The sequence below is a fragment of the Rhododendron vialii genome, chromosome 3a (assembly GCF_030253575.1).
Source record: "Rhododendron vialii isolate Sample 1 chromosome 3a, ASM3025357v1".
NCBI lineage: Eukaryota > Viridiplantae > Streptophyta > Magnoliopsida > Ericales > Ericaceae > Rhododendron > Rhododendron vialii.
Window position 1 is genome coordinate 14,130,556 of NC_080559.1, and position 14,579 is coordinate 14,145,134.

The window sequence follows — 14,579 nt, forward strand, 5'->3', positions numbered from 1 at the left end:
TTCACTTAATTTTACAAAGATTTCTCATTTTTTGAATGTGGTATCTTTTTTTAGGATAACAAATTAAATAGTTTCGTGCAATTTTTTTATTTTTTGCATGAATTTTGAGATGTCAATTAGTTCTTTAAATTATTGCTTTTTTTTATTATTATTAATACAAGAGACAACTGTTTAGACAACCTACTTTGGTTTTGCAAAAGTTATTGCATGATACTCCCTTTGTCTCATCAAAATTTTCCATTTTTACTTTTCACATCTTACAAAAAATTAATTGTATCTTATGATTGTAAAAACATTGTTTAATAAAACGAAGTGAGACGATTAGAAAATCTCATAATTAAAAAATACAGACAATTTTATTGATTGTACAAATAGCGAAAATGATCATGCTTTAAGACACAGAGGAATTGCTGATAGGTTGCTCTGCTTTAGTTTAATGTTTAAGTAGATCTATTAGATCGTTTGGAAGTAAAATGCTTATTGGTATTCAATTCAATAACATGCTTTTCAATCGGATTTTCGGTAATTCTATCATGTTAACTTACTTACAGTACTGCTGTGTGTTATTTGCTTCTCATGGTGTGTTTGGAAGCTGTAGAAAGACAAAAAGAGAGAATAAAAAATAAGACAGGGAAGGAGGAGAGAAATTTTTAGAAAATGTTTTCCTTGCTTTCACTTAATCTTACAAAAAAAAGTAAAATATAAATAAACCAATGGAAAAAATAAAGTAAAATAAGAAAAAAAATCACTTTTCACTTCTTCTTTTTATTTTATTTTATTATCTTTCCATTTCTCTCTCCAAATTAGGAATCGATCCAGGAAGAGTCGACTCTGAATAGAATTCAAACCCTTTGTATCCACTTTCTACATGCTGGTGTTTTTTTAGTATTTTCTGACCATTGCATAATCTGAATATTCTCTTATTCTCAATATTCCCAAACCAAATTTATCGTATGCAAGGCCTGCTTAAAATTTTCCAATTAATGCTTCTGCATTTTGAGGCGAACCAAATCTATCATATACAAATCAAGTCCCAGTTAGAATAAACACAACAAAATAAAAAAGTTCATTCAGTTTTAAGATGCAGAGAGTAAAAAATCGGGAGATTTCATTTCCATGTGGATTGTGTATTTATAATCACATAAAAACAAGTAATTGATACATCCCCGGGCAAACCTTACAACAAAGGACTTCCCAGAAAATCGTACTAATACAAAAGCTTGAAGAAGAAACAAAACAGTTTCTAGTTGTAAACGGAAAGTGGAAGGTGTGCACCTCGGAAAAGCTGGTTTTGCAACTTGAATCCTTCTTCTTCTTCTTCTTCCAATAAAAATTTGGGAGCATCCGACTGTTTTATGGATATCCCCGCGTCGCTCTACACTATTGTTACATCCAAAGAATGTGTTGTCAAAACCACGAACAGAATTCACCGGTTTTGGAGGGCCTCAATTGCCTTTTTCCATTGTAAGGCTCTCTGCTTTGCATCCTCAAACGATAAAACCTTCTTCGGCTATGCCAGGGAAAACAACCAAATTAGATCAATAAGAGGGGCAAAAGAAATGCATGAAGTAGTGGGGAACATTTCCTATACATTAATCTTGGTCATGGCGATCAAAGCCCATGGTAAGTTATTCAAAACAAGCAGAAAAAGAATCTCGGAGCAGGGCACCAAGCTTCTTAGGACCAAACCACTTCGGCATGATCCGGAATAAAGAAGAAACCATGGGAAAGAATTATAATTTCACAAATTCAAACCCCTTAGGAGAGCAAAATTGCAAGCAATTGAATATGGTAAGTAATAACATAATGTTTTTTTGTAATGATTTTTATTGACTTTGAACTTCAACCCAAGCTTGTAAATGTCCAATCCACCATCCTTTCTCTGGAGCAATGGACTTCAACAATCCTGAGTGGATTATTTGTCCCTAAGGACAAGAAAGTGGATAAACGGTTGATCAGAGTGGATAATTTGTCCCTAAAGACAGGAAAGTGGACTTACAGTGCAAATCTTGAAATGCGAAGGGCTCATGACTTGGACGTTAAGGTCATTAGGGCTGTCAGACCAGATTATATTCCCTTTAACCACCAACTTTGAAGGATTTACATAAATCAACTTCGGTTTGTTTGTGAGGATAAGCTGTACTTTCTTGTTTGTTAGTTTCTGAATCTTCTTCACCATTGAAATCATAAGCACGGATTCACCAGGCTCCAAAAACTGTTGCCTGTGAAAACGTCAGAATAATAAATCAGGTAAGCCAATTGCTTGCAAACAATTTGATAGAACAGAACTCATGCAAACAATGTGAGTGCAAACACTTCTGTAGCTATTATTTTCCCTTCAATACCATTATTCTAAAATAGGAGAAAATGTGGGAATAAATATCATGTGTTGCCAAGGATCCGTCTGCCAATCCTAGCCCTTACAAGTGTGTATCCAAACAGGCAGGTTGTATTAGCTATTGCACAGCCAAGTCCACTTTCAAGTTCCGCATTCAAAAACTATCTAAATACTTCTGAAAACAATCCAAGCCTCAACGCTAATGGAGATGTTCTTGAGGTTTCCTAACCAGCACAATATGAGAGGTAATGGAAAAAATGAATGGTATGTGTGTTCAATACGTAGGTCCTGTTTAAAAGATCTAAAATAAGTTGTGCATATATTTGGTGCAGCTTTTTAAAAGTTAGAATGAAAACTCAAACTATTAGGTAAATAAGTTGTAGAATAACTTATTTTCGAATAAATGTTTGGATTGTCCTTAACAACTCTGTAGGACCACTCTTTAAGTAAGAATTTTTTGTTAAATTGGAGCTTAAAGATAATCTCAAGTGTTTTTGGTATAATAAGCTAGAAAAGCTAAATTAGTGTTTATTCAATATTGCTACCAAACACCATTCGTCAGCTAAGTTTGCTTATAAGTGCTTATACAAGGGACTGAACAAGGCAATGATCAATAAAAATTATAATCAATGAGATTCAAAAGGAAAGGGAAGCCTTCGTTAGATAAAGATGTATACATCACATTTGACCATGTCTTAGCTTCAACTGCCACGTCAAACCGTGCAAATTCATTCACAACATAAAAATAAAGAGTGATGATCTCAGAAAGTTCGACTTTTAAATGGGTCCAGTCAACAACCTAAGGACTCAAGTGTAGTGCATTTACGAACTATGGATGCTGGATAAGTACCATTTTGAGTCGAAGGAGTCGATTGAAGCAAGCCTAGTTACATGGCCAGCTTCAGAAGATGATGCAGAGCCACCGTTTCCATCATTTTGTCCAGCTGAACCATCCCCAATGTGCGTAGGGTTCCAAGAAGAATCATGAACATCGTCACTGTCACTTGAGTGAACCTAATTTTTTTTTTTTTGAAAAAGCATGTTAAACAAATTGTAGATTCAATTCCACAAGAAACAGCAAAAATTAAGTTGAAAGTTGGAATCCTTTGCAAAACATACTGGTATAAAATCGGAAAATAAAAGGCATACCTTTTGCTCTGAAGCCATTTTCGGAGGTCCCTGCGCTCTTAAATTCTTCCAGTCAACTCCTCTAAAGAAAGGATGCGTCTTTAGGGAAGTGTAACCATCAGGCCCAGCACCTGGTCTTCTGCTGGGGTCGATATCCTGTGTCATGGGTGCATGTTTAGTTGGAAGGCATATGTAGACACTACAATAAAGAATATAATACCAGCACTTCTGTCATTTTCAATTGAACATTGAAAATGAATATTGCCATCACACGAACTTTTCCCACTCATATTATCCAAAAATCACAAATTAGAGAGACATGTTAAGGCTTGTGCTAGAGTAGTGACTTAGGACATGGATTGACAGAGGTACGTCCACGTTCGGCTCCCATAATCCTACAAGTACACATGAAAACACAACCTCCCAAGTGTTTTGAATGTGCCCTCCCTTGAACAATTGTCTATTCCTCTCTTATCAACAGTTCTTCACGCACACAAAAAAAGAACTAAACAAACAAACACACGAAATCAACAAGTCAGTGTGTCTACAGGAAAACAAATTTGGTCCATGCTGCCTGTATTACTGCATCCCATTCTCAGTTGATTTAGCGGCCGCTTCTACTTCCATGGAAACTATTAGCTATTGGCTATTCGCATTGCTTGTTACAAAGGTGGACCATATTATGGGTAAAGAATTGTGTAAATATCCTTCTCCCATGTTCATTGGTAGCGGAAACTAAAGATAGTGAGAAAACAAACCAAAAGAACAAGAAGAGGCACCGAGGGTGGGAACTCGAAAATATGATTGATCATAATTACAAACATTGCATGCTTAAACAGAAAAGGAATTACAGATGAGTTCTAAATTACCAACAGCCGGTCAATGAGATCTCTAGCTTCTTCAGAAAAATAAGCTGGAAATCTGATATCTCTGGCAATAATTCGTTGGAAAATAAGCCATTCACTTGCATCTTTAAAAGGAGAAGTCCCTGAAAGCATCTGGTACAAGGTGCAGCCAAGCGCCCAGAGGTCATTACTGTGTAAATGCATTCAAAATAAGCTAATAAGACATCCATCTAAAATATTTCATGAGGTTAACATTAACAACATACTGAAACAATAGGAACAACTATCGTCCAAAATATCATCTGAATTCTTTAGGATTCGCAATGAGCTTAGATACATTAATCCACATCACCAGAACAGCCGAATAAGAACATTTGGCTCTTTCGTATAATTACAGAGCACTCCAAAAGGATGTGTAAAAAATTATGAGGCTCCTTCAAGAATAGAGTCCCTTACCCAAAAGTTGCTGGAGAAGAATTTAGAACTTCCGGGGGAACATAAGCGGCTGTTCCAACAAAGGTGCACGCTTTATCATCTGGAAAGGGCACAAGTGAGAATGGCTCAAAAAAGTACCAATCAAAATATTTCCATATTCCTTAAAGCATTGTGATAAAGTCACCTGATGCTGCATTAGGAAGGACTGTAATCCGAGTATCCTGCATAGGCTTCACGCTTCCAAAGTCGGCAATTTTAATATGTCCTTCTGTATTGAGTAGCAAGTTCTCTGGCTGCCATTCAAGAATTATTAGTATGTCCCATATTTCCGATAAATCACTAAAACCATGGGCTAAAATACCTTAATATCGCGATGTATCAATCCCATACTATGTATGTACTCGAGAGCATCCACAACTTCGGCTGCATAAAATCTAGCTTCTTCCTCAGACAAACGGCCTTTCTGCAAGCACTCAAAATATAGTACAATTGGACATCATTAAATAATCATTAAATAAGAGATCAAGCAAGCAAAGTACAGAAGCTTAAGTAAAACTTTGGAGCCTTTCAAAAAATAAGTAAAACTTTGGAATTCAAAAATCACTTGAGACTTGGAATGATGCAGAGCTGGAATCTGCTTTTGCTATATCAAATTACTTCAGAAGTTTAAAAGAAGAGTATTTCTGACCAAAAGCTGCATGGGAGAGAAAGAATAAAGGCAATTTGACCTTATTCATCTTGTAAAGTATTTGATCGAGGTTCTAACAAGTGATTACTCTTTTAGAATACAGTGGCTAAACAGAATGGTCAAGAAGTTATGATGGTTTAAATTTTAAAACTGGGTGCAGAGAGCAGATGGATAAAAACATTTCAAGATTTACTTACCCTGGTTATTTGGTCAAAAAGTTCTCCACCTTCACAGGACTCAAGTGCCATGTCTTCACAAAACAATCAAGCATACCATGTCAAATAAACAATTCAAACAGAACAAAAAAAAGAAAAGAAAAGAAGAAGAGGTTTCTTCAGCTTTGTGTGTCTTGTGTGAAGCTGTTATTTGCACCAAAAGTACCTACATAGTGAAAAAGTATCCTGAAATGTAAAGAAGAGCCGCACAATGCCTGGATGATCCAACTGATCTAGCACTATTCGCTCCAATTTCACATAAGCAGTTTTATTTTCTTTGGTAATGAACTTTTTATCCATGATTTTCAAGGCATAAACCATTCCTGTGTCTTTCTTCCTTGCTCTCACAACCTGATAATATCATTGAGTGAAAAGTAAGCAAATGTCAAAACCTATGAAATGCCAAAAAGCATGCAATAAAAGAAAGCAAATGCTTCAACCACCCTAACACGTCACAGAGAACAACAAGAATTCTTAACACAAGAAATGTAGAAACCCATCTGTTGGGATTGAATATTTGCCACCCAAAAACGGGGGAACCTAGAAAGTTTGATTCTTCAATGAGTAAAACCAAATGTAATCTTGCCAAAATCATAACCATCTGTTTAAAATGATTCAATGAAACATTGCAAAGCACATTCGATGACAGCACAAACATTTCCCAGCAGAAACTGACAACAGAACTTGCTTCATGAACTAATCTATATTCAATTTCAAACGGTGCCAAACACTTTGATTACAGTCAACTTCTTGTGAAGCACTTCCATACAAACATCCTAATGCTATTAAACTTAGAACCACATTACAGAACTGCCACATCTTTTTTTTTTTTTTTCTTTCCCCGTTATCAATCAGAAACATACCACTGCATAAATCTAAACTCTGAAGCTCCCTTGATATTAATACCATCATGATGATTGTTTGATACCTAAACTAATTAAAAATTCCATTTCTAAGCATTAAAGGACCTCCACATATCTCAAATAGAGCAGTAGCTAATAAAAGTTCGTATTCCAAATATTGTAACCGCGAGATTTTCTATCTACTACAATGTAAAACCCATGTAACTTTTACAAGAAATTCGCATCCTCTCTAGATTAATTGTAACCAAACAGAGCCTAAACCTCCTATAGGGTAAGAAAAAAATATTCAATTTAAAAGCCAATGCTCAAGACAGTTTCAAAACATCTGACCGTCTGATCAATTTATCTCTGGTGTAGGCTTTATTTGATTTGGATGTGTTATTTGTACGGTAGGTTGTAATCCTTTTTATCAATGAAGATCATGCTCTTCCACCGGAAAAAAAAAATAGACAATTTGAAAACATAAATTTTGATAGCCTAAAGCGAACGAAACACAACGTCTAACCTCTCTAACGAACATGAACACAGAAACAAAAATGGCATGAAATAGTAAGAAATGTAACCTCTACATCGAACAGGCCAGGAACGAAATAAACCCAATAAACAAATAGTACGAGATAACCAAAACATAGCCCAATCAAGGACATAAAATTGAACACGATGAGATAAAATCAGACCTTCGAATACGAACCAACGCCGTAGATCTTGCCCAATTCGAAGTCCTGGATGGTGAAGCTCTCTTGCGGTGCCCTAAACGCAAAGCTCTTGGATCTCTGCACGTTTCCACCTCCATTTGACGATGACGAATTGCTCTGAATCCTCAGCTTCGAATCGAAATCCTTCTCCATATTATTATTACCTGCTTCGCCCCCAATCAGAGCCAACATTTCTCTCTCTAAAATCCCCCCCTATATAATAGTACATACATACGTACAACTTTTCTGTTAACCAATCTCTCTCCCCCTAAAAATAGCACACTCTCTCTCTCTCTCTAGAAACCTTGGAATAAGAGTAGGACCGTTGAACATCAGACGAGATTTTCTTTACATATTCCAGCTCTCTTTCTCTCTCTCTCTCTTTCCTTGAAGTGAAATCTGATAAAGCAGAAGCAGCAGAAAAGCGAATGATTCCTTACACACGTAGATATATGCAGCATAGACGTATAGGCGTAGGGAAAACTCTGCGGGAGGTGATCAGCTTTATGAGTTTCGGAACCCTAGAAAGCTGGAGTAGTTAAAATTAGTAGTGACGGAAAAGCAATCAACGGAAGGAAGAAGTATATGGGGATTCAAGAGTTGGATACGCATAGCACATGGGCAACAAATGATGGAGATCACACTCTCTCTCTCTCTCTCTCTCTCTCTCTCTCTCTCTCTCTCTCTCTCCCCTATAGAATAGTTTCTCTCTCTAGATTGGCCTCAAAAGGAGGAGGGGGAGGAGGAGGATGAGAGGGGAAGATGGGTTTGCCTTGGCGTTTTGCCGATGCTACCTATGATTGGATTCAACAATGGACTCTCCCTGCTGCAACTGGAAGATTAAAATTACACTTCAATTAATAAAAAGTTTGCCTTATTAAGAGTATCTCCAGCTTTCATCCATATTTTTTCTCAAATTTAAGTTAAATTTTGGGTAAAAATTCATTTTGGGTAGACACATCTACAACCATCAAACCCAAATTTTACACATCTCTCTTTTTCTCCTTCTCTGACTAGCCGTTGGAGAAATGGGTTAAGGCAAAAATTGTCTCAGATTTGGGCAAAAAATGGGTAAAATCCAAAATGGAAAAGAATTTGGGTCAAAGATTGGAGAGAAATTTTTATAATTTTTACCTCATTTTTAAATTTGAGTATTAAAATAAGTCAAGATTGGAGATACTCTAATCAATTCTAAGTGGTGGCAACTCCAAATTTTTTTTAGTAAAATTGATGTAAAGGGTCAGGATTCTCTGCCAGTTTCGGTCATATTAGGCCCCTTTCTGGCCCACATAAATTATCCAAATTGTTAGAGCTCATCGACCGGACCAAAAATCACGATAATTGGATAGCGTTTGATAATTTCGAAATGTATTTATTTTGAGAGAAAAAGATAGTGAAACGTTGAATAGCAATTAGCAAATCATTAAACATATTTTCCTCGAGATAAATGCATTATAAATTCATATTAAACAGTATCTGATTAACATGATTATTGTCATGCTCTATGTTCTCAATGCATTTTAAAATATGAACGATTTAAATTATTTATGGGGCCTGAAAGGGACCCAAAATGGCTGAAATTGGACTGACCGTCCGGTCCTAATTTCTAAGTATCATATATTCAGCTTTGGTAGCATATTCAGCTTTGGTAGCAAGTTGAAAAATCAGTCAGAACAAGTACATTCCAATGGACGATAAAAAAAAAAAGTACATTCCAAAAAACACTTTTGACTTTAAGGAGAAGTTTTTGCGAGCAAATTGAGTACTATGCCGCGGTATCAAGCGCATATCCGAGCCATCCAAATATGTTTTCAACGGTTCAGATCTGAACATTATCTCTCTCCCTCACCCGAATACTCTCTCTCCTCTTTCTCTCACTCTAAAATCCTTGCCGTCCAAAGCACGTTTGCACGGCTCAGATGTGTGCTTTGGTACCATGTGGACTATACCCTATTTACACCAAAAAACTTCTCGACCTTAAGACCTTGTTCGGTTTGGGATGAGAGACATATAAAGAGAAATGAGAGTAATAATTAAGGAGAAAAATTTTTAGGGACCGTGCGCAGAGAGAAGGTTTGGGTCTAGATACCCAAACCGAACATTGCCAAAAACTCCTTTAAAGTAGGTGAAAATGACCTTATCCTGTAATTGGTGGAAATTATGTAAGGTCTATGAAATCAATACTTTTTGATAATAATGAGTTAGTTTGTTGTGAAACTCACACAATTTTCACCAATCACATGAAGAGTAATATTCACCATTTTTAAAGAAGGGTAAACAAAATTATTCTCACTCACCAATCACGAAAACTAGATTTTTTTATCGATCAAAACGAATTTCATTCATAAAAAGCCTAGCGATATTTACAAAGGGATTTCATCTAAAATAATTACAAGAGACTAGGAAAGGACCCCAACAAACAATAAGGGATAAAGAAATAAATCACTATAATGGGAGACCTGGTATCTTTCATTTAGACATGGCAATTTGAAGAGTCATTTCTCACTTTCAATCTTGAAGAGTGACAGAGCTACGCCAAATAGCGGTAGCAAATTTCCTATTTCTCTTGGAGTGCATTTTGCTTACATATTTAGTTTGGTTTTTATTTTGAGATACTTCTCTTGGAATTGCTTTTAGCGATTTTTCAATTGCTACGTATAATGCAATCGAAAAATTACGATTTCACAAATGTTCTTTAAGAGTTCTCATGTTTGAGCTAAGCACGATTAGACTCATGTTTGATTCACAAATATTCTTTTAGTAAAAATTGTGGCGAATCGGATGGATGGAAGTTTTTGGAGATATCTTCATGTTTTGGAGGATTTTCGGAAGAAAGCATAACATGATGCCAGTATATCCCAATTTTTCTCTATATTCTTGAATTTTTGCCGTTGCAAGTGTGAACCTTGTTAGACTAATCTACCAAGACTAATGGGTGTTCATCATAATATTGGGCTGAGTGTTCAGTAGGAGTAATACTTATAATAAAAATTTACTACTAGTGAAATGCCAAAAAAAAATTGTACTAGTATTTAGTTGAACACCCATCTCTATCCAACCGCCATGGAAATAAGTTGGCTTTATTTTTGGTTTTCTAATTGTTAATTTTAGATCAAAGTTCATTAATTTTAAGCGATCCATCTGAACGAGAAAAATGATAAATACTCTCTCCGTCTCAGAATGATAGTCCCTACGAAAAAACGTGCAATTTTCATATGAAATAAAGTACTTCTATACATAATTTTTAAAATATTTTTGTACCAAATTAAAAAACTAATCTAGATCTTTAATTTGGTGCGGAAAAATACTAAAAGTTATGAATGAAAGTACTTTATTTAAAAATTGCAAAATTTTTTTTTTGTAGGGGATTATTATTTTCTGTGGAGTAAGTAATAATAAATAATAAAATTTAACTTAAAAACAAAAATAAATTGATACCGTCCAAAGTTTTTTGATCAAGCTAGTGACATAAGTTTACTGGTGCTTCCATTTGGTTGGTTTGGGGAGATTTTCTAGTTTTTAGTTTTGTTTTAGGATTTGAGATTATATACATCACTGCATTATTGTTCATTTTGATTTTGATTCTAGGCAATTAGGCGCTAGTGATCTTTTGCTGTGACTCACATTATTATTACAGAACTTGTTTCGGTCTGCCCTGCACTATGTGTTTGAGAGCTTGAGAACATGGTTTATTTTATGGTCTCAAATGTATTTCATGATTTGTTTGTTTATGATTTCATGGTTTATTTCTATATTTCTTGATTTTTTATATATTTTTTATGGTTTGTATATTCATGGTTTATTCATGTTTTTTTATTAAATTATGGTGTAATCTTGAAGCTTAGATTTGTAAAGTTGAAATAAATCATGGTGTATTCATTCAAACGTAATTGTTTTGGTTTGATTTAAGTTGAAATAAATGTGTATTCATGAAAAACATGGTCGATTTGACTATCCACCATATTTCAGAAAATATGTTTCATGATATTTTGCAGAAATAATTCATGATTTTTTTTGTTCTTTTTGAATATAATACGACAAATTTACAAAAAAATTTATGAAATTAAGAATTTGAAAAATTCATGAAATTAAGGAGAGAGAATGATTTAGAATATATACATTAAGGATTTGAAAATTTGAGAATCCTAAATTTCCCTCATTACTATCCATTAATGATCCGATAATTTTAGGTAACTAATTACTACAATCCCACAATTTTAGGAAGCAAATATAAACATACACATAAATAAATATCTTATTAAAAAGGGTAAGAAAGGGTAAGATAGGTAATTCACCATCTGAAAGGATGAAAACATAACTCCAAAAAATGGGCAGGATGAAAACTTACATGACATGACCGATAAGGATGAATATTTAAAAACTCCTTCTATTTAATTTGATCCGTGCGCTCCCGCGCACACTATAGCCGTGTACCCTAAACTACATCGTTTTCGTTCACTTGATTCATGTACTGCCTATCTCTGTCACAATCTCTTTCCTCTTAAACATATCTCTTAAACATATTAAGTTAAAAATTAGTAAAACTCAAAAAGTAAATAAAATTGTCAAATGCATATTGGACCTACCATGAGATGATACAAATCGCTCATCTTGTAGGTCTCTTTGAGAACATTATTCAAGTTTTGATCGGATATCGATAGCTATCAAAATAAGTCATATATATACTACTTACCCAAAAAAGAAAAAAGAAAAAAGAGTCATATATATACTTTTTTTTTTTTTTTGGTTTAAACACCTAAACTTGATTATTATTCTTCACTAAACCTCTTCTCAATGAGCCCTATAACATTAAAGATTTGAGTCATCCCAACGTAGGCTCAATATGCCTCAGAATTAAATTTTTACAGAGTCCACATTGGAATGATTCAAATATCTTATATGGTACAATTAAAACCATCAAAAACATTTAGTTATCAAGCAAAGGTTGGACAAGCATATTAGCGTGAAATCCAATGATATGAATTAGCCCCAAAACAATTCAAACTTATTAATGCTTTTAAATACTCAGAAGACAATAATTGTCGAGATGTTGTATAGCTTCACAAGCTGTCCCACCCATGCAGAAAGAAGAAGAATAAGGTTATCCGGTATGCATAATGCATGGGTACCATCCACCATCATTGATGATTCAAGTATATCCTCATCTAGTCACTTTTTTTTTGAAACGGCAAAAATCTTATTATGCAACTTGATAGGGGGTATATCATGTGCGGGAAGAAGGGAGGGGAGTTCCAACCAAAAGTTGGACAAGCACCTATTGAGCCGAGACCCAAAACACTTGCGGGGCCAAGTCCGAACACCTATGAAGTTTAGATCAGACATCAAGCTAGAACAGATAAAACTAAGAGCCTAACTGCCCAAATTTGACAATAAAGTTAAAAAAACAAACTGGTCCGGCCCAGCCCAAAGAGAGCCAAGCCCAGACCAAATTCCCCGAAACCCTGCATCATCTAGTCACATTTGAATGCTCGGATCCGCTCCATAATTCGCTAGTATGACCCTTCAATTTCAAGCATACTTCTCGTTTTATGTTTCCATTCTCGATCCTTGTTCTCGTGAATGTTATTCATTTGAAATATTTTACGAAGACGCTTTCACACTTGCGCTTACGATCCTGCTCTTGCTTGTGTTTTCCAAGCTTGTTGTATTGGCTCCAGTGCTTGGCAAAAGGCATAACCAGACATGACAATAACCCCAAACAGTCGCTAATTTTATTTCGATGAAAAATATACCTCATGAAGAACATCCTTCGACTCATCAAGAACAATTTCATCGAAGTTATTACCAACCACTATTTTTACATCCCCATCATTCTGCATCAACCAATACATGTAGACAACTCCCCCACCCTAAAATGTTATAATTCATAGAGAAAATGTTACGAATCGTATTGCTAAAAAGTTATGATTTTAGTATAAAAGTTACGAATCCTAAATGTAACGAATTGTATTGCTCAAAATATTATGAATCATAATGAAAATGTTACGAGTCATATTGTTGAAATGTTATGAGTTCTAGAACAAAAATTACGAAACACACTAAAATAGGTGCATATGATACACATTTTTAAGTGGTGTGTATTATAGTTTTCCCGTAGAGAATATAATAAGAGGCTTGAGAATGTATATCAAATGCCAACAAGATTTAAGTCCTGTGACTTTGCTGTCTATGGAATTGGATCAGATCGACTTATAGAAAGGCTTATCTTCTGCAATGGTCCCTGGCATTGTCCTCTGCAACAACCAACAAATAATGCACTATTCGGTGAGAACAATTGTACGAATTGAACTTCTTGTACTCCTTCATAGCACCCATCTCCGCGATGTTTTTTTTTTTTTTTTGGGGAGGGGGGGCGGGGGGGGGGGGTGTGAAGCTGACGAAATATATGACAATGTAGTCTTTGATTGCCCAAAGCCGTGTACAAAGCTGAAATATTAGCCTGGGATAATCTTGATTTGTTGTACTTCATAGAAAGCATTTTGATTTCCAAATGTGTCGTCGTCCTTTATTGAGATTCCTGGATTTCTCACAGGCCGGGGGCACTTGAGGAGGCCAATAGAAGGATACAAACGCAAAAAAGAAAGGGAAAGAACAGGGCTTTGTTCGTTTTCCATTATAGCATGGCCATTTCGATAACAAATACCCTGAAATGTTTTCTGTGTTATTCATACATTCACAACTTTGAGAACATTCAAAATAGACGAGTAACCAGTGTCATTAATCCCTTGCCCAAAAACAAAAAAACAAGTGTCATTAATTACCTATAGACGTAAACAGAAATCGGCTTAACAATGTGAGGGATTTTTTTCCTGAAAAATCTTTAACTCACGAAGGAAGAATGCTAAACCTAACAATTACAAAGCTAATGGACAATGTCTCAATTTGGTACATATGCGACTCGGACGTTTTGGCCCCTTTCGAGAATTTCAACTTTTTAAGGGAACATGTAACGATTACACTAATTACATTCAAAATTAATGTTTACCATTTCCACCATTGCACCAAGATTCTACCTACTTTACATCACTTATATTCACTTGTAAAGGATGCTTTTGGAAAATCATCAAATTTTTCCAACCATTTTGTTTTAGAAAAGGACCAACAATTTGGAACAACATCCAAAAATAGAATAATGGACTAACAACTAGTAATGGAAGGAGTATTTAATACACAATTTTTTTTGATAGATTGGTATAAGAGTCGAGTACAATTAAACAAAAAAATTGACCAAAAAATTTTCCTACCATTTTTTTTATTTAATACACATTTTTTTTATAGATTGGTATAAATTATGATCAAAATTTAATTTTTTTTGAATAAAGACAAATGTAAGCTAAAAGTCTGTTTTTTG

General features: G+C 34.9%; 1 protein-coding gene across 1 annotated transcript; it reads right to left on the minus strand.

Moving 5' to 3' along the window:
- Positions 1-1,091: 1,091 nt before the first annotated feature.
- Positions 1,092-8,053, minus strand: LOC131319473 (3-phosphoinositide-dependent protein kinase 2-like). The gene is made up of 11 exons (XM_058349721.1): positions 7,190-8,053; positions 5,820-6,000; positions 5,632-5,684; positions 5,108-5,209; positions 4,931-5,039; positions 4,768-4,846; positions 4,336-4,501; positions 3,488-3,622; positions 3,189-3,352; positions 2,000-2,222; positions 1,092-1,510 (listed from the first exon to the last, which is right to left on the minus strand). Exons 1-11 carry the CDS (start codon positions 7,397-7,399, stop codon positions 1,427-1,429), a joined length of 1,506 nt encoding a protein of 501 aa, XP_058205704.1. The 5' UTR covers positions 7,400-8,053; the 3' UTR covers positions 1,092-1,426.
- Positions 8,054-14,579: the final 6,526 nt, after the last annotated feature.